Source organism: Zophobas morio, unplaced genomic scaffold (assembly GCF_036711695.1).
Source record: "Zophobas morio isolate AGI-343-1 ecotype UQ-CSIRO unplaced genomic scaffold, CSIRO_AGI_Zmor_V1 ptg000044l, whole genome shotgun sequence".
NCBI lineage: Eukaryota > Metazoa > Arthropoda > Insecta > Coleoptera > Tenebrionidae > Zophobas > Zophobas morio.
Window position 1 is genome coordinate 3,800,940 of NW_026972149.1, and position 24,958 is coordinate 3,825,897.

The 24,958-nt window shown below is 34.3% G+C and overlaps 3 protein-coding genes across 3 annotated transcripts in view; 1 reads left to right on the plus strand and 2 right to left on the minus strand.

The window, feature by feature from the left end:
- Positions 1–17,121, minus strand: part of LOC135141312 (syndecan-like) — a 36,682-nt gene extending 19,561 nt beyond the window's left edge. The window contains exon 1 of the mRNA XM_064072298.1: positions 16,893–17,121. Within this exon, the coding sequence (XP_063928368.1) occupies positions 16,893–16,958 (66 nt within the window). The 5' untranslated portion in view covers positions 16,959–17,121. The remainder of the gene's footprint in view (positions 1–16,892) is intronic.
- Positions 17,122–20,772: 3,651 nt separating this feature from the next.
- On the minus strand, positions 20,773–21,429 carry LOC135141512 (ATPase inhibitor mai-2, mitochondrial-like). The gene is made up of 3 exons (XM_064072665.1): positions 21,286–21,429; positions 21,070–21,211; positions 20,773–21,021 (listed from the first exon to the last, which is right to left on the minus strand). Exons 1-3 carry the CDS (start codon positions 21,336–21,338, stop codon positions 20,887–20,889), a joined length of 330 nt encoding a protein of 109 aa, XP_063928735.1. The 5' UTR covers positions 21,339–21,429; the 3' UTR covers positions 20,773–20,886.
- A 53-nt stretch (positions 21,430–21,482) lies between these two features.
- LOC135141511 (protein mono-ADP-ribosyltransferase PARP16-like) lies at positions 21,483–23,100 on the plus strand. The gene is made up of 6 exons (XM_064072664.1): positions 21,483–21,616; positions 21,675–22,012; positions 22,061–22,195; positions 22,245–22,448; positions 22,502–22,664; positions 22,710–23,100. The coding sequence occupies exons 2-6, from the start codon at positions 21,734–21,736 to the stop codon at positions 22,985–22,987; spliced, it is 1,059 nt and encodes a 352-aa protein (XP_063928734.1). The 5' UTR covers positions 21,483–21,616; positions 21,675–21,733; the 3' UTR covers positions 22,988–23,100.
- The last annotated feature ends 1,858 nt before the right edge of the window (positions 23,101–24,958 follow it).

The following is a 24,958-nucleotide window of genomic DNA, read 5'->3' on the forward strand; positions in this document are numbered from 1 at the left end:
ATTAAAATTCTTAGCGCTATCCTCGAATCGAACTCCTAAAACTTCTCCAATTTTTCAACAAATTCGAGTAAAAACGTTATATAATATCGAGCCGCCATTAGATCAAGCAAACTTCGTCAAAAATGTGTTGATGAGAAAAGTTTAAGCCGCAACATCGACAAACTAACTACGAAATTCTATACCCATCAGGATGTCAGGCAATTTTCCTCAAAACTGCCAAAAGACGACATTAATACCTAAAAGGAGTCGACAAATTAATAAAGAAATGAAATTTTCAACGGCAGATTATCTTTATTTCAGATTTCATTACAGGAGGTATACGCTGACAATAAATCTGGGAAGAGCCGAGGGTTTGTTTGAACTAGGGGCGAGTAAAAAAATTAATATCGTGCCTGAATTACACGCCTGTGCCACCTACGGTTCTTGTGTTCGCCGGAAAGCAGACTTTTATGGAAAAACCAGGCGACATGTTTAAACGGTTATGAAGACAATGACTGGATTTATTCTGACAAATACACTGAATTTTTCGTTGCATTCGAAACTAAATTACCGCCGGAATAAGATTTCCACACACATAATTTCTGTTAATCCGAAACGACAACAGTCTAAACATCTGTATTTTTTATCGGCGTCAAACTCTCCAAACTCTGACAAATAAATAACATCATTTTGTCTGAGTCAGCGAGCAATCGCAATCATTAAAAAAGTTTACCTAATTAGGGCTACAGAGAAATTTTGAATGTCATCGCTACTTGTTAAGACTTAAAAGTTTAAATAAAATTATTTTTCGTTATAAAATCGTCAATTATATGCTAATTTGTTTTTTTATGCATCATGGAATACAATTTCGCAGTTTTCAACCAGAACCGTTCCTTTATTTAATCAAATAATTTCACTTTGATTTTTGATGAAAGCGTTTCGATGGCGACGCAAAAATACAAAACAAACCTCGGCTGCTATTTTCAGGAAAAAATATTTCAGTCGACGAGTGTAATTGCATAAGTGGAACAGTATCAAAATAAAAATTACTCTAATTAATGTATCATTTAACGCTGGCAATTAAATGGTTTCCCTGGGAGTAGTCCAAAATTAGAAGTTGATTCATCCTACAATCTCGCCTGCTGCAATCAACGTTTGCTTTAAAACCAACAATGACATTGATTTTTTAGCAATTACAAAAATGTAGATTTTAATATCGTTTTAAAGCACTTTCGTAACATTCGTTTCTGTTTACTCGACGCTATCTCGCCAAAAAATTACGACATTAAAATAATACAGAAAATCGCTCATTCGTTACGGAATTGGTACAGATGTGAACCTATTGATTGACCCGTCGGTTGCTGGTCGTTTCATTTTTTTATTAACCGGCGTCTGACTTGTGGTTCAAGATAACACGACCTAATCAAAGACAGATTTAATAAGACGCCGAGTGAGAATTTTCGCAAAAGAATAGATGGCGTCAAGTGTGATTTTTCTTTTCGGCGCACATTCTGTCCAATAATAATTTACTGTTTTCAAACAATACGATATATCGGGCTTTTCGGATTTTATTGAACAGGCAATAAGTCACTTATTAATGGAAACATCAATTGTGTGTTTCAAAACATGCAAGAATGACGTCAAATGAAATCATTAGTTTCTGCAACACGTCAAAAATAAATCTCTGACAAAATTTCATTCGCATTCAGGACTCCTATTTTTGTCATATGATTGGTTTAAAAAATTCAGTAACGGTTCGATATAGCGTGAAATAATTACTTTCCGATTAAAATCTAATCAAATATAGGTCAGTTGAAGAAAATGATATTTTTAAATTGAATGTTGACTCTGTGCGGGTCAGGACTATACTTACTAGTCAAATTTTGAATTGCTTTTAAACTGATGGTATATTATTTTCATTGAACATATGTAACGTTAGACCGCATCGCTGTATGAAATTTAACAGTACACGCATTCGATTATCACTAGTTACACACTATATACCTTTAGATATTATAATGTTATGGCTACAGCGTTATCAGGGCACTTTTATTCCCGCTCCTGAAGTGCTTTATAAATACTGGTTGCGTAATCCACAGCCTCCACATCATAGATTTCGTCCAAATACTGAAATTATTTTGTATTTTTCGTCAAAATTTCACGATTTTTGACTTTCTAAATGTTGTAGGTAAGTCAAGTGTTAGTTAAATTTAGTTGAGAGATTTACCATGTTCACTTCACATTCCAAAGGAATTGGTTCGGTAGTTTCGGGGATTATCTGTCTCATAAATTTCTAAGCAACTGACGAAAACGGGAAAATTACACCCCCGTATTTTACGAGGTATGAAATTAGGCAATTATCTAAATGACCTTATTACAATACATCTGGGGATATGAAAGTTCCAAAGGTGACAAACAAGTAAAAATGAAACAAGTTGCAGGCAGTGAAAAATGTGTCCATAAAAAAATTCCAAACTTGATTCCGAGAATCCATCGCAGACAATTGCCGTTCGTTTTAGGCACAATAATGGAAATACTAAGAAAATAACATCCCCGAAGAACTTTTCGAGAATAGAAGTTTTTCGTTCTTAAAAATAGATATCTGTGGAAGTTTTATTTGCGCGAGTTAAAGTTCCAAGGATTTTTAACTTCTCTCGCATCCTATTTATGAAATCGCTATGATTTCATTTCCGCAAAATAACAAACGTTTCGAGTTCGAAAGTTCCCCTCTGTCGCCGGAAAACGCACTTACGTTCGGTTTTGTGCACACATCGCCGACAATTACCGTGTAAAAATGAGTTCATGCAACTGATTTGGTCGCGTTGAGCAATTTGGGTAAAATTTCTTCACCTTTCTCGGCAAACACCTGCTCGCAAATTCGTTTTCTGCGACCAAACATAACACATTTCGCCGACGATCGCTTACAAATTTAATTAAGTTAATTAAAAGCGAAATTGCTGCGCGAGCGACGAACAAAGGGCCGAAGAGAAAACTAAGGTGATCCAGTTTGAAAGGGAAGCACCGCTAGTAATATGATGTTGGAATAAATGATCCGGGCAAAGACTTGACGTGTACGAGGAGGAACTGCTAAATGATGATCGTTAGGAAATTAATATCGGCCCACACTAATTGTATTACGTTCCACATGTTTTCCTCTTGGCCAAATTCGAGCAGAAGGAGGCTCGCATTGTTTCGAGAAACTTAACCGATGACGAAAGATTCTTTTAAAAGCGGATAGATAAAACAATATGAAGAGAACTGACTTATGTAAGGTGCATAACAGAGATAAACGGTTAGTAGGTCACCACGAATGGTAAGGAAGGATGGCCGACCTACGCGGACGCGTTCAGGTAGTTTTAGAAGTATGTGCCACAGGCTATCACCGAACAACACAAGAAACACGCTGGTGACTTTTGCAACTTTGTAATTGTAAAACTACCTAAGCATATTTTACAGTTTTAAGGAAAACAACTTCACTCTGACATTGACTGTCTTATTTAACAACTTTGAGTGACTAACAGAACCGGCGATTTGAATAAATTTGCTTCTGGGAACCATTATGGACTATCTATATCGCTTGATGAAAAGATCACTGAACCGGTCAACTAAATTAATGCCCAATTTTGTATCTCAACAAACAATATATGCACTATCCAAAATTTAAATACTCTAAAGTCGCGATTACACTAGTCTGGTGTTTGTTGAACCGGTATCAAGGACATATTATTTGTCGGGTCTGGCAAACACCGAAAGTGCATAAACATAACTCAAATATAGAGTTTGTTTATTAGTGTTGCATTAAAAATTTGTTTAATATTCTTCTATAGTTATGTGATCAACTTATAAACTGTGAAATCGTGGTGTCTAATATGCGTTTTTCTTCTCTGTCTACAACTAAGTACACAACACCTGTTACCAGCTGCCGGTTTTTTTTCAAATATACCTGACGCGGTGCGTTTTTGTATACTGTATTATTTTTTGTTACATTGGTTACTATCGCACCAAATCAGGAAACACTTTTTTGGTTTTTCTATGGTTTCCATACTATCAATTTCTGTATTTCCCTTCTTTTCGAAGAAGCCACAAAAATCGGGCTTTATTGAAACCAACTTAGCATTGGTTTCTTGTTAATTTCCTGTTTAATCTGTAACTTTGAAGATAGTACCAGACGGTACTGAAACATTTAAACTTATCCTTCTTTACAGTAAATTTCCATATTTGTGGCTTCAATTTACTGTTTTGTTGTTTTATTAACTTAACATCGTTAACATTAGAAAAAAAATTGGCAGAACTTCCTTCGCACCGAAAGTACTATCCAACAAATCCGGCTTCTTTAAAAAAAATTATGAAACTTTATTATAATGAAGTTTTATCACGACTTATCGGGAACCCTTTTGTTTTGTTTTTGAAGTAAATTGAGGATCCCTTGTGTTTTATTTTTGAAGTAGTTAGACAGAATTTCGGGGACCTTTTTTGTCTGGTTTTTGAAGTAATTTGAAATAATCTCGAGGGCGCTTTTTGTTTTGTTTTTGAAGTAGTTCGAAAGAATCTCGGGAACCTCTTTTGTTTTTGAAGTAGTTTAAAGAATGTCGAGAACCCCTTTTGTTTATTTTTGAAGTAATTTGGAAGAATCTCGGGGATTTTTCTGTGTATTGTTCTTAAAGCAATTTGAAAGAAACTCAGGGACTTCTGAAGTAGTTCAGATTCAGAATCATTGTGCATGGTTTTTGAAGTAGTTTGAAAGAATCTCGGGGACCACTTTTGTTCTGTTTTTGAAGTAGTTTGAAGGAATCTTGGGGACTGTATTTTGTTTTTGAAGTTGTTTGAAACAATCTCAAGGGCCTTTTGTGTCCGGGTTTTGAAGTAATTTGAAAGAATCTCGGGAACCCCTTTTGTTTTATTTTTGAAATAAATTGAGGATCCCTTGTGTTTAATTTTTGAAATAGTTACAAAGAATCTCGGGGACCTCTTGTTTTTGAAGTAGTTTAAAGAATGTCGAGGTCCCCTTTTGTTTATTTTTGAAGTAATTTGGAAGAATCTCGAGGAATTTTCTGTGTATTGTTCTTAAAATAATTTGAAAGAAACTCGGGGACTTCTGAAGTAGTTCAGATTCAGAATCTTGGGGATCCATTGTTTATGGTTTTTGAAGTATATGGTTTGAAAGAACCTCGGGGACCCCTTTTGCTCTGTTTTTGAAGTAAATTGAATGAGCCTTCAGGATCCCTTGTATTTTATTTTTGAAGTAGTTTAAAAGATTCTCAGGGGACTTTTGTGTCCGGGTTTTGAAGTAATTTGAAAGAATCTCGGGAACCCCTTTTGTTTTGTTTTTGAAATAAATTGAGGGTCCCTTGTGTTTTATTTTTGAAGTAGGTTGAAAGAATCTCGGGGACCTCTTTTGTTTTTGAAGTAGTTTAAAGAAAGTCGAGGACTCCTTTTGTTTATTATTGAAGTAATTTGGAAGAATCTCGGGGATATTTCTGTGTATTGTTCTTAAAGCAATTTGAAAGAAACTCAGGGACTTCTGAAGTAGTTCAGATTCAGAATCTTGGGGATCCATTGTGCATGGTTTTTGAAGTAGTTTGAAAGAATCTCGGGGAGCACTTTTGTTCTGTTTTTGAAGTAAATTGAATGAGCCTTGAGGATCTCTTGTATTTTATTTTTGAAGTAGTTTAAAAGAATCTCAAGGGCCTTTTGTGTCCGGGTTTTGAAGTAATTTGAAAGAATCTCGGGAACCCCTTTTGTTTTGTTTTTGAAATAAATTGAGGATCCCTTGTGTTTTATTTTTGAAGTAGTTAGAAATAATCTCGGGGACCTTTTTTGTCTGGTTTTTGAAGTAAGTTGAAAGAATCTCGAGGGCGCCTTTTGTTTTTGAAGTAGTTTAAAGAATGTCGAGGACTCCTTTTGTTTATTCTTGAAGTAATTTGGAAGAATCTCGGGGATTTTTCTGTGCATTGTTCTTAAAGCAATTTGAAAGAAACTGAGGGACTTCTGAAGTAGTTCAGATTCAGAATCTTGGGATCCATTGTGCATGGTTTTTGAAGTAGTTTAAAAGAATCTCAGGGGCCTTTTGTGTCTGGGTCTTGAAGTAATTTGAAAGAATCTCGGGAACCCCTTTTGTTTTGTTTTTGAAGTAAATTGAGGATCCCTTGTGTTTTATTTTTGAAGTAGTTAGAAATAATCTTGCGGACCTTTTTTCTCTGGTTTTTGAAGTCGGTTGAAAGAATCTCGAGGGCGCCTTTTGTTTGGTTTTTGAAGTAGTTCGAAAGAATTTCGGGGACCTCTTTTGTTTTTGAAGTAGTTTAAAGAATGTCGAGGACTCCTTTTGTTTATTCTTGAAGTAATTTGGAAGAATCTCGGGGATTTTTCTGTGCATTGTTCTTAAAGCAATTTGAAAGAAACTCAGGGACTTCTGAAGTAGTTCAGATTCAGAATCTTGGGATCCATTGTGCATGGTTTTTGAAGTAGTTTGAAAGAATCTCGGGGACCACTTTTGCTCTGTTTTTGAAGTAAATTGAATGAGCCTTAAGGATCCCTTGTATTTTATTTTTGAAGTAGTTTAAAAGAATCTCAGGAGCCTTTTATGTCTGGGTTTTGAAGTAATTTGAAGGAATCTCAGGGACCTATTTTGTTTTGTTTTTGAAGTAGTTTGAATGAATGTCGGGGACTCCTTTTTTTTTGAAGTACATAAATTGAAAGAATTTCAATTATCCTTCTGTGTATGGTTCTTGGGGCAATTTGAAAGAAACTCGGGGACTTCTGAAGTAGTTCAGAATCTTGGGAATCCATTGTACATGGTTTTTGAAGTAGTTTGAAAGAATCTCGAGGATCCATTTTGTTTTGTTTTTGAAGTAAATTGAAAGAGTCTTGAGGATCCCCTTGTGTTCTATTTTTGAAGTAGTTTGAAAGAATCTTGGGGTTCCCTTTTGTTTTGTTTTTGAAGTAATTTGGAAGAATCTCGGAGTTTTTTCTGTGTATTGTTTTTAAAGCAATTTGAAAGAAACTCGGGGACTTCTGAAGAAGTTCAGATTCAGAATCTTGGGGATCCATTTTTTGAAGTAGTTTGAAAAAATCTCGGGGAGCCCTTTTCTTTTGTTTTTGAAGTAAATTGAAAGAGTCTCCAGGACCCCTTGTGCCTGGTTTTTGAAGTAGTTTAGAATCTTAGGGAGTCATTGTGTCTTAGGAACCCATTTTGTTTTGGTTTTAAAGTAATTCGAATGAATTTCGAGGACCCCTTTTGTGTTGTTTTGGAAGTACATATGTAGTTTTAAATAATCTTGAAATCCCTTGTCTTGTTTTTGAAGTAATTAGAAAGAATCTCGGAGTTCTGTCCTTATAATAATCTTTTGCGAGATTTCGAATCATTCAGTTTGCGCAATACTGATTTTTTTCCCCAAAAATTTGGACATCAACGGTAAAAACTCAAGGCGGATTCGTAAATCACAAGTACAGAAATATGTTATTTTATAAAATTTAAATAATATTTATAGGGCAAAATTGGAAGATGAGGGCATCAACAAGGGGGGCATAAACAAAAGTCAATACGGATTCATAAATCACACATATATGTATGTTATCAGCATTTTGGGGGAGGTCAAAAAGATAAATTCCGACAACCTTAAAACGATGTACAATTTTGATTTCAAAAATCTGGTTGTCCTGGGTAAAAGCTAACACGCAAAATTTATAAATCGCAAGTTCAGGGGACGATATTTTATCAAATTAAACATTTATTAGTGCTAATTTTGGAAACAACGTCATCCCATGGTTGGTGGGCGCGATAAGACAAATTTTGGTCTGGTATTTCCGGAGATTATCTCTCTAATAAAAATTTCAACAGATGGCAAACAAACGGAAAGGGTTTATTGTTTCATACTGTAGAGGTCATGACACGTCCAGAAAACATGAAACTAGCTACTCGTCGGATGGACTCTATTACGCTGGAAAAGTAAAAATTTACACAAAATTTTGAAAAAGAGCTTCGTTGGACCTTTTTTAAAACGTTATTACAGAATTTTAATGGGGCGGGTGGGTGGGTGGGGAGATTTTAATGCCTCCGGTAGAAAATCAAGGCGGGTTCATAAACCACAATTATACGACTATGTTTTTCTTAGTTTCTAGTTTAATAGTAAATTTTCAAACCATTACCACAAGGTTAAAATCAAAATGTGGATTTTGTTCTCATTTGAATGTAAAATATTGCTTTAAAAAAGAAAAGCTACAAAAATCCTGAAACTAACCAAGGGATCAATAACTATATATATAAAAGGAAAAACAGACTGGAATTTCCAATTGGATTTATCGAGCAATATCATCAATATTATTTTTTGTTTTGATCCTTTAATGAGTGAGCTTAACTGTTTGCGTTTCCACACATAAATTTATGTCTCAATAGAAATTAATCTCTTTATTGTCAAACTGTGTTTCAAAACATCCATAATCTTTTGGAAGTTCTCCGAATGCAGTGGAAAGCCCTGATTGGCAACAACTGCAGCAATAAGTCGTCTCAAAGGATGCATCCTTTTATAAATTGTATGCCATAGAACGCCAGACTCACAATAAATATGTAACACAAAAAAGAAATATTGCTTATGGCATTGAATCGTGCTTAGAAATGTACAGACCGATTCTTTCTTGTTTTTCGATAATATTTATCAAACGTCTGATATTCTGTTTAACGAAATCTGGATTTATTTTATTTTCTTTTTCTTTTTGATTTAGTAAGGTTTACGCACCGATAAAACACACAATGTAAATAAAAACCGGATCAATAAAATAACAAAACAGCGGCTTGAATTTTGGCCATTTCTCAATTTAACGTTACAATCTAGATTTGAACGAAAATCTTGTCAATTAATGTGGCATAAAATGTAAAATTTCCATTGTTTCTAAATTGGTCTTGGTATCACAACCGTAAGTTATCAAAGCGCTTAAACATAACACGCCACTTGATGTGTCAAACATTAACGATAAATAAATCTAATCTGGCTTTATTTTTTCGGAGATTCCCTCGATAAATGTGGAAAAAAACAGATACTTGTTGCGTTTTCGGCAAAATAAATTCAACAAGAATAAAACTCGAAATATATACAGAACTAATTGATGTAATGATGTCAAAGCTGCGACGCACAAAAGTCGCTTTTGTGATCATTTGTATATTTATTAGGCAGAAAATTCTAAATAAGACCTTCATCAAATTCGCGCTAGAGCTTCTTCGGCCACTTTCGTTATTTAGTATTCCGCTGCTTCGTACGATTCCTCGTTGCGTTACTCGCTTATATTTACAGTTCAAACTCCATTTCGAGTAATCTTATAAAGTCCCTTGCTTTAATTTTATTTAAATTATGTTCTTATTTAAGAATCAGCGAAGCAAACTTTGATATCCCCATTTGCAGGAAATCAGATTCGAAGTTATGAGCTTCAATATCTCGAAGTGGCACTTCGTTTGCAAAAAAAATTCCATTTCCATACGAACTTGCGCGAAACTACAAATTCGTTAATCAAGCGGCTTCCAGTTTGCAAACAATATGTTCACGAACACGGCCAAATCTGAAACAGCGGAATCTGAATATGAATGAAATCGGGATTCGATCTGCTCTCTCAACTGCCGGCTCTATTTCTGTTTTAATTTATTTCGAGTTCAATAGGGGAAGTTCGCCTGTCGCGAAGACACCCTTATATCCCTGAGGTGGAATCACGTACGTTCGATTTTTCACCAGAGAGCTGGAATATGGTACCAAAAATGGAAAAAACTTTTCGACGACAGGAACAATGCAGTTGGTGATCGCTGCCACGTACGACAATTTAATAAATTCAACAACTCAGTTGCTATCCTCAGAATAACACATTTATATGTAAATGACACTTCGTGTTTGATAGAGGAAGTTAATCGGAACTTAACTTTTTAATCACGCAACGACCACTTGCGAACCTTCCTTATGAAAAATGCCAGCAAATAGTGCCGCCGGAAAACTTGATTGCGCTATGCTGAGTTTAACTTTGGCAGTGACGACTTCACGAATTCGCTAGACTTATCAATGTAATCGACAAATCACGGATCACAAGTCGAAAGAGTAAAATAATAAGTCAAAAATAACTGTTAATTCATAAGTATTCGCGAAATTTATTAATGAAACCGTCACTGCCGATAAACTTCTTAGAAATCATCATATAAACAACTTCTTCAAGATAATAAATTTTAAATAAGCAAAACAAACAAGACGGGGAATTTTATGTATCTGGTTAATGCAATTTTTTACTAATATTTAGATGTCGACACCATTTTTGGATCAACGGTAAATACGATACGTATGAAGATGTTCCAGGGCTCCAATTTACAACTTCATACTGTAACCAGGTCGTGCAAAGTTTCTCGTTCGATTTAAATGAAGACCTTGAATTTTAACAAGTTCATTCAAGAAATTGTACGTAGAAACGGTTTTCCCGAGAAGTGTCCAATCGATGGAACAAAAATCGTTCGAATCGGGTCCTACCTTACACAACACAACTACTCTAATCGTTCATATTTTACTTCGTACAGTTCCCTGAACACGTTCTAATCAACAATCACACAAACTCTTTTTGAAAAATTGACAAACAAAAGTCAAATCTATCATTGCTAGACCAATTTAGATATCATATTTCTGACAACATGATTATAACACGACACCCACGAGATAATTATCTTCTTTATTAACTGCACGTATACGACAGCAGGTAATAAAACACAAAATTGTTTCATCGTTCCTTTTACAAAAGAATTGGGGAAAAATCTAATCCCGTATTAAATCTGTTTGTGCGCAACACAAAAAATAAGACGAATTCTCTCTCCTTCGGAAAAATTTAAATGAAACGAATTTTCCTCCCTAACAAGCCTGATTAAAATACAATTAAAAAAGTACCAAAAGCAATCAAGGTAGACTTGTTATCTCATAATGACTTTAAAGAAAATCTCGCAACAATTACGATTTTGATGAGGCCTCTTAAATTGCGAATCTCGCAAAAATGAAACAGTTTTATTTGTACTACGATGACGTGCAATTTTTTCAAACTCCGAGAAATAATTATTGGAAATTCCAGAACACGTTAATTAAAAAAGAACTCCGAAATATTGTTTTGTACAAATATATTGGCTAAACGCATTTTCCAATATCACCGTTGTGTAATATCGATAAATGCGCATGACTTTAATTAATAATAATTAACACAACTTTTATAGTAAAAATTAACACTCGTCGTTGAATTAAACCGTGCTTGTTAATGATTTCAATTAAACTGTTAAAATTCAAAAGTCCTCGAATAAATGTGGACTCGGTATTCATTGATCACTTTTGTAATATTAAAAAAATCGCACTTGAATAGCGCAGCGTCTGGTGGCGCTTACCCAAATCCGATTAAAATCCTTCCATAGAACGCAGCTTCCCAAAACATAAGCTTTATTGTTTTTACATTTTCAATCGTAATCTTTCGATTCAAATTTAATCAATCCGGTGCGCTCGTAGGTGATTTCGGGCTAATCGCTTAAAAAACCTCCCACGGTTTTCGCACGTCCTCGACTGAAGTCTCGTGTTGACAAAATTGTGTAATACCTCCATTATTCGTTACATTAGAGGCATTTCGGCGAACACTAAGCTTGACACAAACGACAGTAAAAGTTCTTTGAAGCTTTTCTTCCTGGATTACCCTACAACTAAGTTTTCATAAAATAAATCTGACGTATCAGAGAAGATCGAAGCAAATTCCTGACAAAAATAAATCTGGAAGTGCTTTGTTCACCGAAAAACATCTCAATATTTCAAGGAATACAATTTATTGGTGCTCACAGAGCAACAGCAGCAATAAACTTTAAAGCTGGAATGAAATGCATCGATTAAACTCACAAAAACTAGTGAATTGAACTGTTAAGTCGGTTTCTCTAAAATCTATTTTATTTATTAACCGAAATTTTTGATCCATTTCTTCGCCGACTTTCGTGTAATTGACAAAAATAACTCGTTCATGGTTGCCTTGTGTTAAATATACGGCAAACAATATCCTGTCATGTCAGATTCGCAGATTAAAACGATGGTCGAGTTGGACAAGCTAAGTATTGATCATTTTTGTTCCAACCACCCAAAACGCTTGTAATGGAATAGGTAAACAATAAACATACCACCCGCACATTACCAATGTAACCTTTCGTTTCCAAAAATACCCTACAAATAAACATCGCTGCACTCCGAATTCTCAATACCCTCTAACGAGTTTATATTTTTCTTCGTGATTGTTATTATATTACAACTGCCCTTGATGAATAAATAAGGTGGTAATAAATGATAAAAGACAATATCGATTAATTGCCGGCGACGGCGAAATATCAAAGGTTTCTTTTTGATCAGCTGTGCGGAAATAGAAGGATCAACGCAAGAGGACGGTGTGCTACTATTTATGTATAATATTGAAATTAACTCGATAAAAATATATATCGTGAGAATAGCGCGTCGACAAATTACGTCGTAAAGAAAATATACCACAGCGCGTTTCGCTAATTGCACCGATACCATTCATAATGGACGCCTGTTTGACAGTAATTGACACTTTAACGAAACTATCAAATGATCAAAAATACCATATTGTTGCGCGTTTTGCTTTGTCCACAACACAAAACCGTAGATCGATACCGAACGACATTTCGTTTAATAACTCGGTATGAATGCTCGTCGACTTACACGTTACTCGTATTTCATACGAAAACAACGACGTATATCATTAATTAACAATATTCATCGAGACCTTTCGTATTATTCCCAAACTTTCCGATACTCGATACTCCAATAATTACTTGAACACACTAATTATACATTAAAGGGTTATATTTTCGAACAATTATGAATTATTCATGGTAATCAATTTCATTATGTTTAATATTCGCTACAGGAGCTGCAAACTGATAATAAACTATCTCGTGAAGGTACGTCTGTTTTAATTACGATTTAATAAATGGATAAATAGGATGAAATATTCATTTAGTAAATTGCAACCTGACCCACGAGGGTACGCTTTATCGCTAACCAATAGCGTTGGTTGATTGCTAATTACATTCATCCGCTTCATTCGCTCACTAAAAAAACACTTGGAGTGGGCGTCCGAAAACCTTCCATAACCCACCATTTTTCCTGCCAGCCAATAATTATTCTACACAAAAAACGACTGCTATTTACACTAAACTTCCCCGCTTTTACTGGAACAAAAAATCTCGCCAACTTTACAAAAATACAGTCTGGTGGGGTTAACTTACATACAATGTAACACTAACTGTCGTTGAAAATCGGATCGTTAGTGTTCAGATGAAATCAACGACTTAATTGAGTTAAACGTGGGATCAGAATTATTAGCTATGAAATTATGACGCACGATACGAATTCGGATCGGCGATATTTCAAACAAGCCACACACGATGGCGGACAGACATACCGACGGATTGACGGACAGTCATTTTCGGAATACAGACGTTTGAAGGTTGCAGATGCACCAGACTAGAGAACAATGATGCAAGAATGTTGATTAATTCACGTGGAACGAAGCGACCTTCGAAATAGAGTTGTAAAAAAAGCACAATTTCTACGAACTTTCCAACAGTCTTTTGACGTTTGTTCCGTAATGACTCAAAGGAAAAATGTCCGTTTCTATAGAAAAATACGCAAACTGCTGAATCGAATTAATAACACGTGAACTAATTTGACGTTCGGCACACCAGCTGTGTACACAAATATATGCCCTACGAGGATCTTCCATAAATTATGCTATCGCTTAAAACCGTCAAGATGAATCAATTTGTCGAACGACAAATTTTCACAATTGAAATCTATCTCTGTACGTGCGTGGGTGGTTGGCTTTTCAAACAACTCGCTTAAATTTAGCACTCGTAAACTAGTAATAGTCAGTAACACACAAATTGATTAATTTTTATTAGCAATAATTCCGAGAAAACACACAAAGAAAAGGAAAACATAATCTCGACATTTGTAACACTAATTTTTGAATATATCAAACAGTGTCAAGGGGTTCGAGAGCATGGAGTTTTTTTTAACAATGCGAGGACAAGGGTGTTGTCAGAACACTTCTCTGTAAACCTATCCCTTCTGAAGTAGTCGGTTTGTAAGGAGAGACCGTTATGTTGAAGAGGTTCACCCTTTTCGACAAGTGTTTGGGAATTTTTCTCCAGGGAGTAAGTGGGTTTCGTGTTTGCGACTATAATAAACAATAATATTGACATTTATTGAGACAATCCGGTAATTTCAGTCGCAGTAGACCAAACATTTCAACACTTTTCGTTAAAATCCACGTTGTGTACACTCTCGTTTAGACGATTTCTACCGCCCGAGTCTAGAAGCCAACTAGAATGAATTAAACGACGCCTGGGGCTCATTTCTATTCTTATCTACCCTTATTTCCAAAAAAGCGAGGACGACAAAAACACAAATCTTCACGTTTTCCCCGACAGCGAGAAATCCTCTTTAAATATTATTTATACAGACTTAAATTTAAGTCTTGTTCACCCTCTCGCGAAACCAAATTAGTGGATTAGAAGCGCTAAGTAAATTATGTATGAACAAGGTGAAAATCTACGGATCCCCCTTGTGATACATCATTAAAACCACTTTTGTCAGGCTTTAAGAATAAGATATAAGCCGCTTAATTTTCTACAGCACTGAGAATTTGGTGAGAGGCAGAAACGAATGAATTCGTAATCTGGAAACCCGAAAACTTAACCTTCTTAATTAACCTGACAATAAACATAAATAAATTACGGGAAGAAAATAATCACTTTAACACTGAAACGAAACTAATTTTGAATGGGAGCAAACCGCGACTTTCGTCATCAATTTTTTTCATGGATATAAACACATTATTCGATTAAAGCATGAAATTCGTCAAATTGACAATTGGAACACGAAGATTCTTGCCGAAAAGCGAGTATTTAATTAAGATTGTCAATGTGACGGGTGTATTTGGCCCTTTCCATGCCTAACTCAACAGGCACGAAACGATTTTATGACAACAGAGACCTTTATTTCGGCGTTCTCACAAAACAAACTGCCCCAACCAAATGTGATACATATTTTATGAATGTTAAGTTCATTATTTCCGGTTTCGGCGGAAATAGCTAGATTCGTCTAAATTTTAAATGAGCCGTCTTTATAGCATCTAAATTGGCCGCTTTGAATTCGTCAATATTGCAAATTTTAATTATTCTATTCGAGTAAGTTTAGTTCGAACTAATGAAGTTGCCTTCATCAAATTATAATCTTTAACCGCCCGAATTTCTTGTGTAAACTACGAACCTATCGTGCTATTTTATAAAAATCAACTTTCTTCCAGAACGTCACATTCAAACAGTTTCTACGGAACTTTGTTTACTTTGTCGTGAGTGTAATTTTTCCGGTGGTGTTGACTTAACACTTCATTGCATTAGTGGTTAGTGGCACCTGATTATACTTCCTAAATAAGGTCCAATGCACATGCAGATTAAGAACCAAATTTGTATGTATTGCGTATATAAAATTTGTTTCGACTCTGAAAACAAATTTATTTTCCGTAACAAGTGAGACACGAGGGTGGTAAATTATAACAAGCGAGTAATAAAAATGCATCGGCGAGTTCTCTAAGCCACCTGACATCAAAGACATGTCTGATTCCAATTTAAAAATTAATGATTGACGATCTACGACAAGATCACACGAAAAAATTCGAATTTCGACGAAAAAGCGTAATAATGCTTTGAAAATAAACAGCAGCTCGGTTCTGTAAACATTTCGAGGACCATGTACGCGTATATTCAACAGTCCACGCTTAACTCTAAAATTCAAGTGTGATATAATTTCTTTTTTGTGATTGGATAATACGCGAATAGTTTTTTCTTTCGCATATGGTTCTGAAGTGTCTACATCTGTTATAAACAAACGCATTGTAATATGGCATACATTTTAATTGCCACCTAAATATTTAAAGTCAAACGGGTTTTTGCTTAAAATAAGCAACCGAAGGTGGCTGTGTGTAAAGCAAAGATTATCAAGTGAGGGAAATTTGCCACGGAAATAAATTGTTTTCATCTTGTGTGTATTAATATGAAGCTTGTTGCAAATTGTTTACACCATTTCATGATTACGCAGATATTAATCTTTGCTCCCTGAGAATATTTATGTGCAATTTAAAGTTGTAAGTTGCTTGGTATGTACACAAACTGCTTTAAATGTTGTCTGATTGAAGCAACGTTAATTGTAAATTAACAACAGTGGAATGTTGCATTATAATAAATTAATGCTAAACATGTTATGATACGTTTCGCCCGTTAACGCTTGATTATTCAGTGATTAATTTAGTAAGTATTACAGTTTGGGTCATAATCTGATAAGGGATTATACCTAAGCTAATGCAATTTACCTATGTAACAATTATCGCAGAACCACGGCGAGATTTATTAATAGCGGCTAACGAGTTAATAAAATCGCCAAACTGTAGCGACTTTGGTGGTCAAAATTTGGCATTAATTGACAAACAATTCAGTAAATCGTCAAACTAAAACAACGTAAACAACAAACATCTGCAACGACGTTTTTTCCACGAAACGAAATGCCAAACACCGTCCGAGTTTTCGTAAGAAACTCCTCCAAAATTACCAAATCCCCCACAAAGTAAACAGTCTTACATGCGAGTCGTCACTTATTAATTTACGTTTTGCATATTTACATGCAAATTTTTGACGTAAGTGCACATAAAAATCGCGCTAAGATTAAAACAAAAGCAACAATTTTCGTGAAACTTTCGGACAAAAATTCACCGAGTAGTTCGAAGCCGAGGCTCGCGGCGGAAGACTTTTAAGACTTTAGGGCCCCGAGTAGGATTGAAGATTGAAATAGTCAACATTTGTAACTTACCTGTGCTGCTGTCGCGAATCCGATGAGGATTGCACAACCTAGTATTGAACATATCCTTAAATACATCACTAAAAACAGTTTTTACTAGTCGAATTAACTCGACTATTTGTTTTTATTCCTGTAACTTAATATGGCACGGGTACCCCACAGCAAGCAACAAACGCATACAGTGCACTAGCTGATCAATGAGAAATACAACTAAGTAAGAAGGACTGGATGCTCAGTTGCTGACTGTGCTCATAAATACACATGCACAGTTATCGACTAGGGCAGTTGCGCGCGAAATTCAACTTTGACAGATAACTACAGCGCACAACGCGCATCGCAAAGCAAAGGCGTAGCGTGAGGGGATGATAGGGGCAATGGGCAGCGTCGCACAATATCTAATATAAATAAAACCCAAACGTAAATTACATTAGTGAAATATAAATTCAAGAACTAACTCATCTGTGGTTAAAACATCAGTTAAACATGAAAATTAAAAATATCCAGTTGTAGTAGCAAAAGTTATAAAATTTAATGTGGTTTGTGGTTAGTATACAAAAATTTAATTACTAGTTAACAAGTTAACGTCAACATATTGCGTTACATTTGAAACTAATCGATGGCAAACAAAATTCATCAAAATCGAACAAAGCGCACACACGCTTTCAAATTTGCATCAAAAGTTTGTAATTATTCCAGAGGAAGTCCTAAATGATTTGGTTATCAATATAAGAATTTTAAATTTCGCGGGCTCCTTTTCTTAATTTTTGCCAGTTCCTGTAAACCAACTGACAATTACTTGTTCATTTAATTGAATTTGACTTTTTGTTGCCACAAGAATATTATTCAAAGAAACTACAGCTAATTCACACTCAAATATAAATGCACTAGAGTCTAAAAATCTTCACTGTTTATTTAACAAGCACCAGTCACAATTCTGAGATGTTTAGACCAGTAGTTTAAATTCAAAATCCACTTCTAACCCATTTTGAGTTTCTTCTGAAGATTTTTCTTTCATAAAAGATTTGTTTAAAAAAAAGCGAAAACTTTCTTTGTTAAGGCGATGAAGATGGTGTTTTAAATACTGCAATAATGGCTAATTAAAAATAATGAGATCAAAACAAACTTGAAACTCACTTGTTCATTTTGTGTGCTTGCGTAAAGACGATTGGTAGTCGTTTCTTTTTGATCGCAAACACCATTTCTATGTGATTTCTAAAGAATCGGAGTAAAGATCTATGCAGAAAATCAATATTTTTTTAAATGTTACAATTGCCAACGTTATAAAAACCAATGTACTGTCATGCAGAAGCCTATGACTGAGTTTGGTTATCTACCATGGCCGTATGTTATCTACTGTACAGAATTTTTTTATGCAACTGAATTGCCATAGTAATAAATAGGCACTTTATGTACTTAGATAAGAGTGGTCAACAAGAAAAATAAATACCATTATCACCTTGTATTAAGTAACATTTGCTACTGAAGTCATTTTGCTTGATCATATATCACATAAACGTGTAAAAGGCTTACTTATTTACATTTACACACATACGGGAAAATTACAAAAAAAAGAAGATTAAGTTCTAGGTTGGCATTCCTTTATGATTATACCTACATATTATATGAGTTTTGCGCCAACAGAAGACGAATGATTTTCAGTGTTGCTATGTGGAGTGATAACAATCCTAATCTTTTTCATATATATATTTTTGAACGCATTTTGTACACGATCCTTTAGTAAGAAATAGTTTTTTTTGACATATAATATAAGTTGCTGCATTAAAAATTTCATCAGCTCTACTAGAACTAGAATATCTTGTAAAAAAAATCTTAAATATGAAATTATTTTTAGAAAATTTAATGTATAAATATTAGGGATGTACCGACTAGTGGCCGACCGGTCGGATAAGCCGACTATGCGGCCGTTTTTCATCGTCGGCTGCAGTCGGCGACTGGTCGGCTAAACAGCCGATCGGTCGGCTTTTTTTTATTAAAATTAAAATAGTATATAAAACAATTAAACCCGGTTTACAGAACCTCAATTAAATATTTAATTGCGATTTATGTAATTACTAAAAAAATTAAATGTTAAAATTATCCAAACAAATTTAACACATTTTTTGGAAAACAAAGTGTAGGAACAACCGTTCCCACAAAATCAGGTGTTCTACCTGAGCGCATTCATAATAATTGTAAAAATGTAAATTCTTCCTATCCTTCGTCTACCTGCCCTACGCTCCTACATACTTTCTCTTTTCCCTTCTAGAATTTTCTAAACCCTTCTTTACCTACTTCCACCTCTTCGAAACCGAGCTTACCTGTGTACCATTTTAAACACCCTTCTTCTCCCTGGCACTCTCGAACAGTAAGGAACAAAATAAAATCTGAAAACCGTACCGACGCTTTTAAATCACCAACAATACCCACAAAAGAAACTTTAGTTATTCCTTTTATTAAAATAAAACACATTTTTAAGGTAGTCAGAGAAATAGCAAAAAAAAAACACTGTCTGTCGCATTTATAAACCGGTTTTAGCAAAGCCGAACAGTCGGCCGACTAGTCGGTTTTTACTGGCCGAACAATCGGCTAGTCGGTTAGTTAGACCTACAGTCGGTACATCTCTAATAAATATGGACTAATGTACCCCTAAGAACGAATTTAGGAGCTTTCCAAAGCATCGCAACCCCTAAAAAAATTACATATCAATAACAGTAATGTGTATATATACATAGTCTCTTGCGAAAAAACTAACTGGTCAGGTTAGTTTTGGAGGCTATATGCTATATTTGGACTTGTTCCTTCTAAATTTCCATAAGTCATTTTAAAGCCAAATAAAAAGTTCAAATTTGTTGACCAATGCAAATGTAGTTATTATTTTTCGCTGATTTCTTGTGGCGTTAGCGACCTCTTTTAGTCACAAAAAAAGTTGTACAGTAATTGCAAAAATCGTTTTCTTCTTGTACAATATGATTACAGGATTTTCACTTTTCAGCACAGAACAGTGAATTTTCAGTGAAAACGATCATTCCGCATTGTTATATATATAACTGCCAAACTGAATACATATATGTCAAAAAATGTCCTCTCTCCTCCCGATTTTTAGTGGATAGTAACAGAAAAAGTGGAGTATATAGACTAAAAAAAGTGTAGTATGAATCTGCGCCTAACGTGGTAGAGTACACATAAAACAAAAATAATAAAGGCGACATTACAAATTTTATCAATCGATTTGGCAACGGACTACGTAGATAATTTGGCCAAACACTAGATAGTGTTGTTAGTAAATAGCTCCAAAGATTTTTATTTCAAATTTGGCGCCAACAGAGATGGAGTTCGCCTACAAAACTGACCCTTTGGAAAGTTTGGATAGATGTTTTAACAGATTAATATTGGATTAATTACTACTGAAAATCCAGATTTTTAACTAAATAAATGTCGGCTATTAAAGCTAGTTTTGAAAATTTAATTTATTATCTATTTAACAACATTAACACTATGAGAGAATAATAAGTTAAATGAGTTTATTTATCAAATTAATTATTAAACAAAATTTTGTGTTACTGCATTCAGGATGCAATAATTATTATTATTATCTACTATTAATTTAGTACTCCAGAAATCCACTAAATGGCGCTACTTGCACTCAATATTTACAACTCTTATTAGCTTAAAACGTAAAATCTATTTTTAAAAACTACGCCACTGCTATTCATCCCTCAGAATTAATACAAAAAAATTATAGAACACAAAAGACAGTTATGTAATTTCACATGTCCTATTTTAATTCAAATTAGCAACATCTTTATAACACACAAATATTGCTTAAATAAACAAACAGTTTACTGACTCATTAAATTTTTGACAAACAAATTTAAAATAGAGAAACACACCATAATGATGCCACTTTATTTCAAAATAAACCCTATCAACAAAACATGAATATCTGGAAACACATCTTCAATGGATATAACTTCTAATCCCTACTAAGCTGTTTACAATTTCAAAATCATTCTTTCTTATCGATGTCAGTCACTCTTTGCTGATGGCGATTAATGGCCTCTTGGTGTCTCTTAATTTGTTCTTCATGGAAGGAAATCTCGTCTTTGAGGTCATCTTTCAATTTCGACAATTGTTCCCTTTGCTAAAAACCAGTAAGTAATCATGTCATGACTCAGTACATCATTCTAACCTTCCTATAGAAATATTCTTCCTCTTTCGCTGCTTCGGCCTTCCCGAAGGCTCCACCGGCCTCACGAATGCTGCCGCCGCCACCGCCGCCTTTGCCTGCTCCGCTGCCCAAGTCTCCAAGTTGTGACATTAGTCGAAGATGTCTGAAAATGGGATACCGCAATATTATGTAAGATGCTAACTTCAGGGTGTTTTCATGAAAAAATCTACGACTTACTTGACAGGGTTCGCCGATATCGACGTCAGTCTAGCATTGCGTATAAAATTCATTCTTAATAAATAAAAGTAAGTGTAAAACCGCTAAGCACTGATCAGTCCGTGTGACAATTTTCCGGAATTTGTGAAAATGTCAAATTCGCCGGTAAGGTAGACAGCGCACGAAGTGTCAAACCGTGGCGACATCTATGACCGTGGTTTGCGTTGTGTTGACACATGATGTTTTTGTTTTGTTATTGACAAGGGGTTGTATTGTGGGGCTGAACAGATTAACCAGAGAAAACGGACTGAATACACAAATTCAAAAATGGTAGAATAAATAAGGCCGAATTGTATGTAATTTAATGTTTTATATCCGTGACCTTGTTTCGCCTCTTTCTTATCTTTTAGATACCTCAAGTACTTTGAAGACAGCAAAATCTGATAAATGAAGGTGCCTCTGAGTAGAAATGGAGTTCGGTAAAGAGAAAATTCTAAGAGTTAATCAATCAGAAGACAATTTTTCTGATATCACATTCGTTGCACCATATTCGCCTAACAGAAATGAAGAAAAATCACCTCAAGTGCAAATAGATCAACTTTTGAAAGAAATTGAGAAGAATGTATGGGGTTGTGACTTAGTGTTATGTTTGTTTGTTGCTGCTTTAACGTCATATCGGTCAGATCGATGTCTCAGACCATTCCCGCCTTCTCATATTGATGAAGATGGAAAAAATTTCGCTACTTTGGTAACAAAATTACACTAATAATTTACATTTTAATGAGTTGATTTGTAGAGACAAACCTGTGATAACATTCCGCCTCTTCACACTATTTTAAAGGAACCAAATAAGTGCTCACATGATGTGAAAAATTTGCTCATGTGGTTGTTCATGGAGAAAGGTCACCCAATTTTGAAAAGAATTAACTTTGTAAATATAAAGTTTCATTACTCATTCACAATTAATGTTGATGTTTTAGAATGCAGTACAATTTCCTAGCAAATTTAGTAATGAATTCAAACCACAATTCATATTTGAAGTGTTTTATAACGACAAATTTGAATCATTATGGCAGAAAAGACAGGCTGGGAGGAAGACAATATTAGCATATCATGGCAGTGCTGTTGATAATTTTTATTCAATTTTGAAAGTTGGGTTACAGCAACATTTTAGTTTGGAAAAGGTTAATTCTAGCAATTGTTAGTATGTATTGTTAAACAAATTTTTCTTCTTTAGGAAGTTTTATTTGGAAATGGCATCTACTTATCAAATGAGTTATCAGTTAGTGCACATTATGCACCTTTTGGTCAAACATGGACTAACAGTTCTCTGGGAAGTCAACATAGTGTGATAGCAATCTGTGAATTAATTAATGATATTGAAAAAGTTAAATGCAGAGGTATTTCATTCATTTGTGATAATTTAAACTAACAATTGTTTTCAGATTCGCAAAATAAAAAGAGATCTCTGAACAAGGACAGCCTTCATGAAATTCCTGAAAAGTATTTTGTGGTAACTGATAGTGATATGGTCAGAGTTAAATATCTTATGGTTTATAGGCAAAAACGAGTCTTTTCTGTCAAATCCTATCTAACAGAACACTTATTTTTAAGTTTAATGTTCATATATTTGGTTTCAATTATTGCTATAGGGATTTTTAGCAATTCAAGTTATACTAGGTCTTTGAAAAAAATATTTCGTATGTTTTCTTTTTTTGATTAGTCATAAGCTTAAACATATTTTTGTACTGTTGGATATTGTTCCTGACACAAATAGTGTCCAGATTATTATTGAAGCATGTATGAATTATATGCAACCAAAGAATAACAAGTAAAGTTCATGAGTTTTATTTATTTTCGTTTATATTTTTTAAGTAGAACAAATTTGATTGGAAAAAATCACAGCTTTGACAAGTATTTATTTCCCTGTGGATCATTTAAAAAAATGAATGTAAAAATTTGTACCTTTGTCAAATTTGGTGTCATCAGTGGGATCAACAAAAACAAAATAAAGCTATAACGTCACCAGTATTGTTTTCAATTAAAAAAATTGTATACAAAATGTGTAAGTAAGTTTATTTAAATATAAGTGACGTTATATCTTTTAAAATATCACTGCAAAATCCTTAAAATGTAAAATCATGACGAGTTTTTGTTAAATATAAGCTGTTTTTCAAAATTAAGTGCGCGAACTCGCTAACTAAACTATACGCAAAAATTTGATTCATTTCCTAAACAATTTCATTTTTGTAAATTTCTGCAGAAGTAGATCAAATCCGGTCTATTTTTTCACACATTTTTTGAATATCATGTCATGTATGTGATCAAATATGACACATGTCAGATTAGTACGAGGTCCAGAAATGAAGAGGGTATGAATCGCATACGTAATGCTGCATTCTATATGATAATGAAGCTATAGGAGAAGACTGATAAAGCACATGTCCACTTTGACAGATTATAAATAATACTTAATTTGGCACAGTTATAAGAGCTACAAAAAATACAAAGTCAGAATAAAGTGGACACTGGGTATAATTTATAATAAAACACAGATTTTGAGTAATCAGTCACTTTTACAATTACTTTTAACCCAAATACTCAAAAATATTGTTCAGTTTTTCTCTACGAATCGTTTATCTGACCTGCTGGGATTATTATACCTGATTCGTCCCCATAAAGAGAAGATTAATCCAGTAAGGAGTTAAAATCTAAAACGAGTTTAGCACAGAATTTCTTAAGAAACCAGGTAACCATAATATACATAAGCTCTTCATCATTTTAAAGGTGAGCTAAAGCATATTCCAACATAGGGAAACGTCTGGCCAAGTTTTTGCCAAAAGTATACATATTTAAAATTTGTGGTCAAACAAACTTTAGCCATTTTTCTGGTCCTTTTCAACCCTTCATAACCCGACAATAAAATTTTATGAAAGTGTCCAGCCTCTAAGCTTTTCTAAATTTAATCTGTAAGTCATAACGTCAAAGAAGAGACAGACTTTCAAGTTTACATTATCTTGTAGCCCCCCTCCAAGTATTTAGGAACATCATTTTTATTAAAGATTTAACGATTTGCCTACGCAGGTAATTACCGGTGGACTAATATTTACGATAAATTTTACACGTAGCCAATAAAATATTTTGAAATCTCCCACTAATACAGATTTTTGTTTAAAAGTTGTTGCAGTTGCCATCGAACTTTTATTTGTAGCTAGAGTGGAATGAAATTAGGCGCAGAAGAATTCAATTTTTGGTAAAATATGTAACATGTATATTAAGAAAAAAACGCAAAATATAAGCCCCGCCCACCCGCCCTGTCTCAATTCTGATGATTTTTTTTATTCGTCGTAAGCCGAGGGGTGGCACTTAATTGTAAAATCCTATTTTTGTACAAGAAATAAAATACATGTTTTTGAGTATCTCAATTCTCAAATGTGATGAATTTTTCATTCGTTGTCAGATCAAGGGGCGGGACTTAATTGCAAGGTCCATATTTGTCTGCAAAAATTGTCAATGTTTTCAAAACCATACCTTTATATGATTAAAATTGAAAATTTGTATAAGGAAATATCGATTTTTTTATAAGACTCCACCCCATAATTGCAAAATCCACATTTCCTTGCAAAAACATACAATTTTAACCATGTTTAAAGTTTTTTGTTGTGAAAAGATGGCTATGCATACTAAGAAAAAA

Excerpts from the sequence above, each read along its gene's own strand:
- LOC135141511 (XM_064072664.1), top strand. The coding sequence starts at position 21,734 with ATGGAGTTCGGTAAAGAGAAAATTCTAAGAGTTAATCAATCAGAAGAC. Across the intron at positions 22,013-22,060 it reads GAAAAAATTTCGCTACTTTG|AGACAAACCTGTGATAACAT; the intron begins GTAACAAAATTA and ends GTTGATTTGTAG. Across the intron at positions 22,449-22,501 it reads AACATTTTAGTTTGGAAAAG|GAAGTTTTATTTGGAAATGG; the intron begins GTTAATTCTAGC and ends TTTCTTCTTTAG.
- LOC135141512 (XM_064072665.1), bottom strand. The coding sequence starts at position 21,338 with ATGAATTTTATACGCAATGCTAGACTGACGTCGATATCGGCGAACCCT. Across the intron at positions 21,212-21,285 it reads ATATCGGCGAACCCTGTCAA|ACATCTTCGACTAATGTCAC; the intron begins GTAAGTCGTAGA and ends TCCCATTTTCAG. Across the intron at positions 21,022-21,069 it reads AAGAATATTTCTATAGGAAG|CAAAGGGAACAATTGTCGAA; the intron begins GTTAGAATGATG and ends ACTGGTTTTTAG.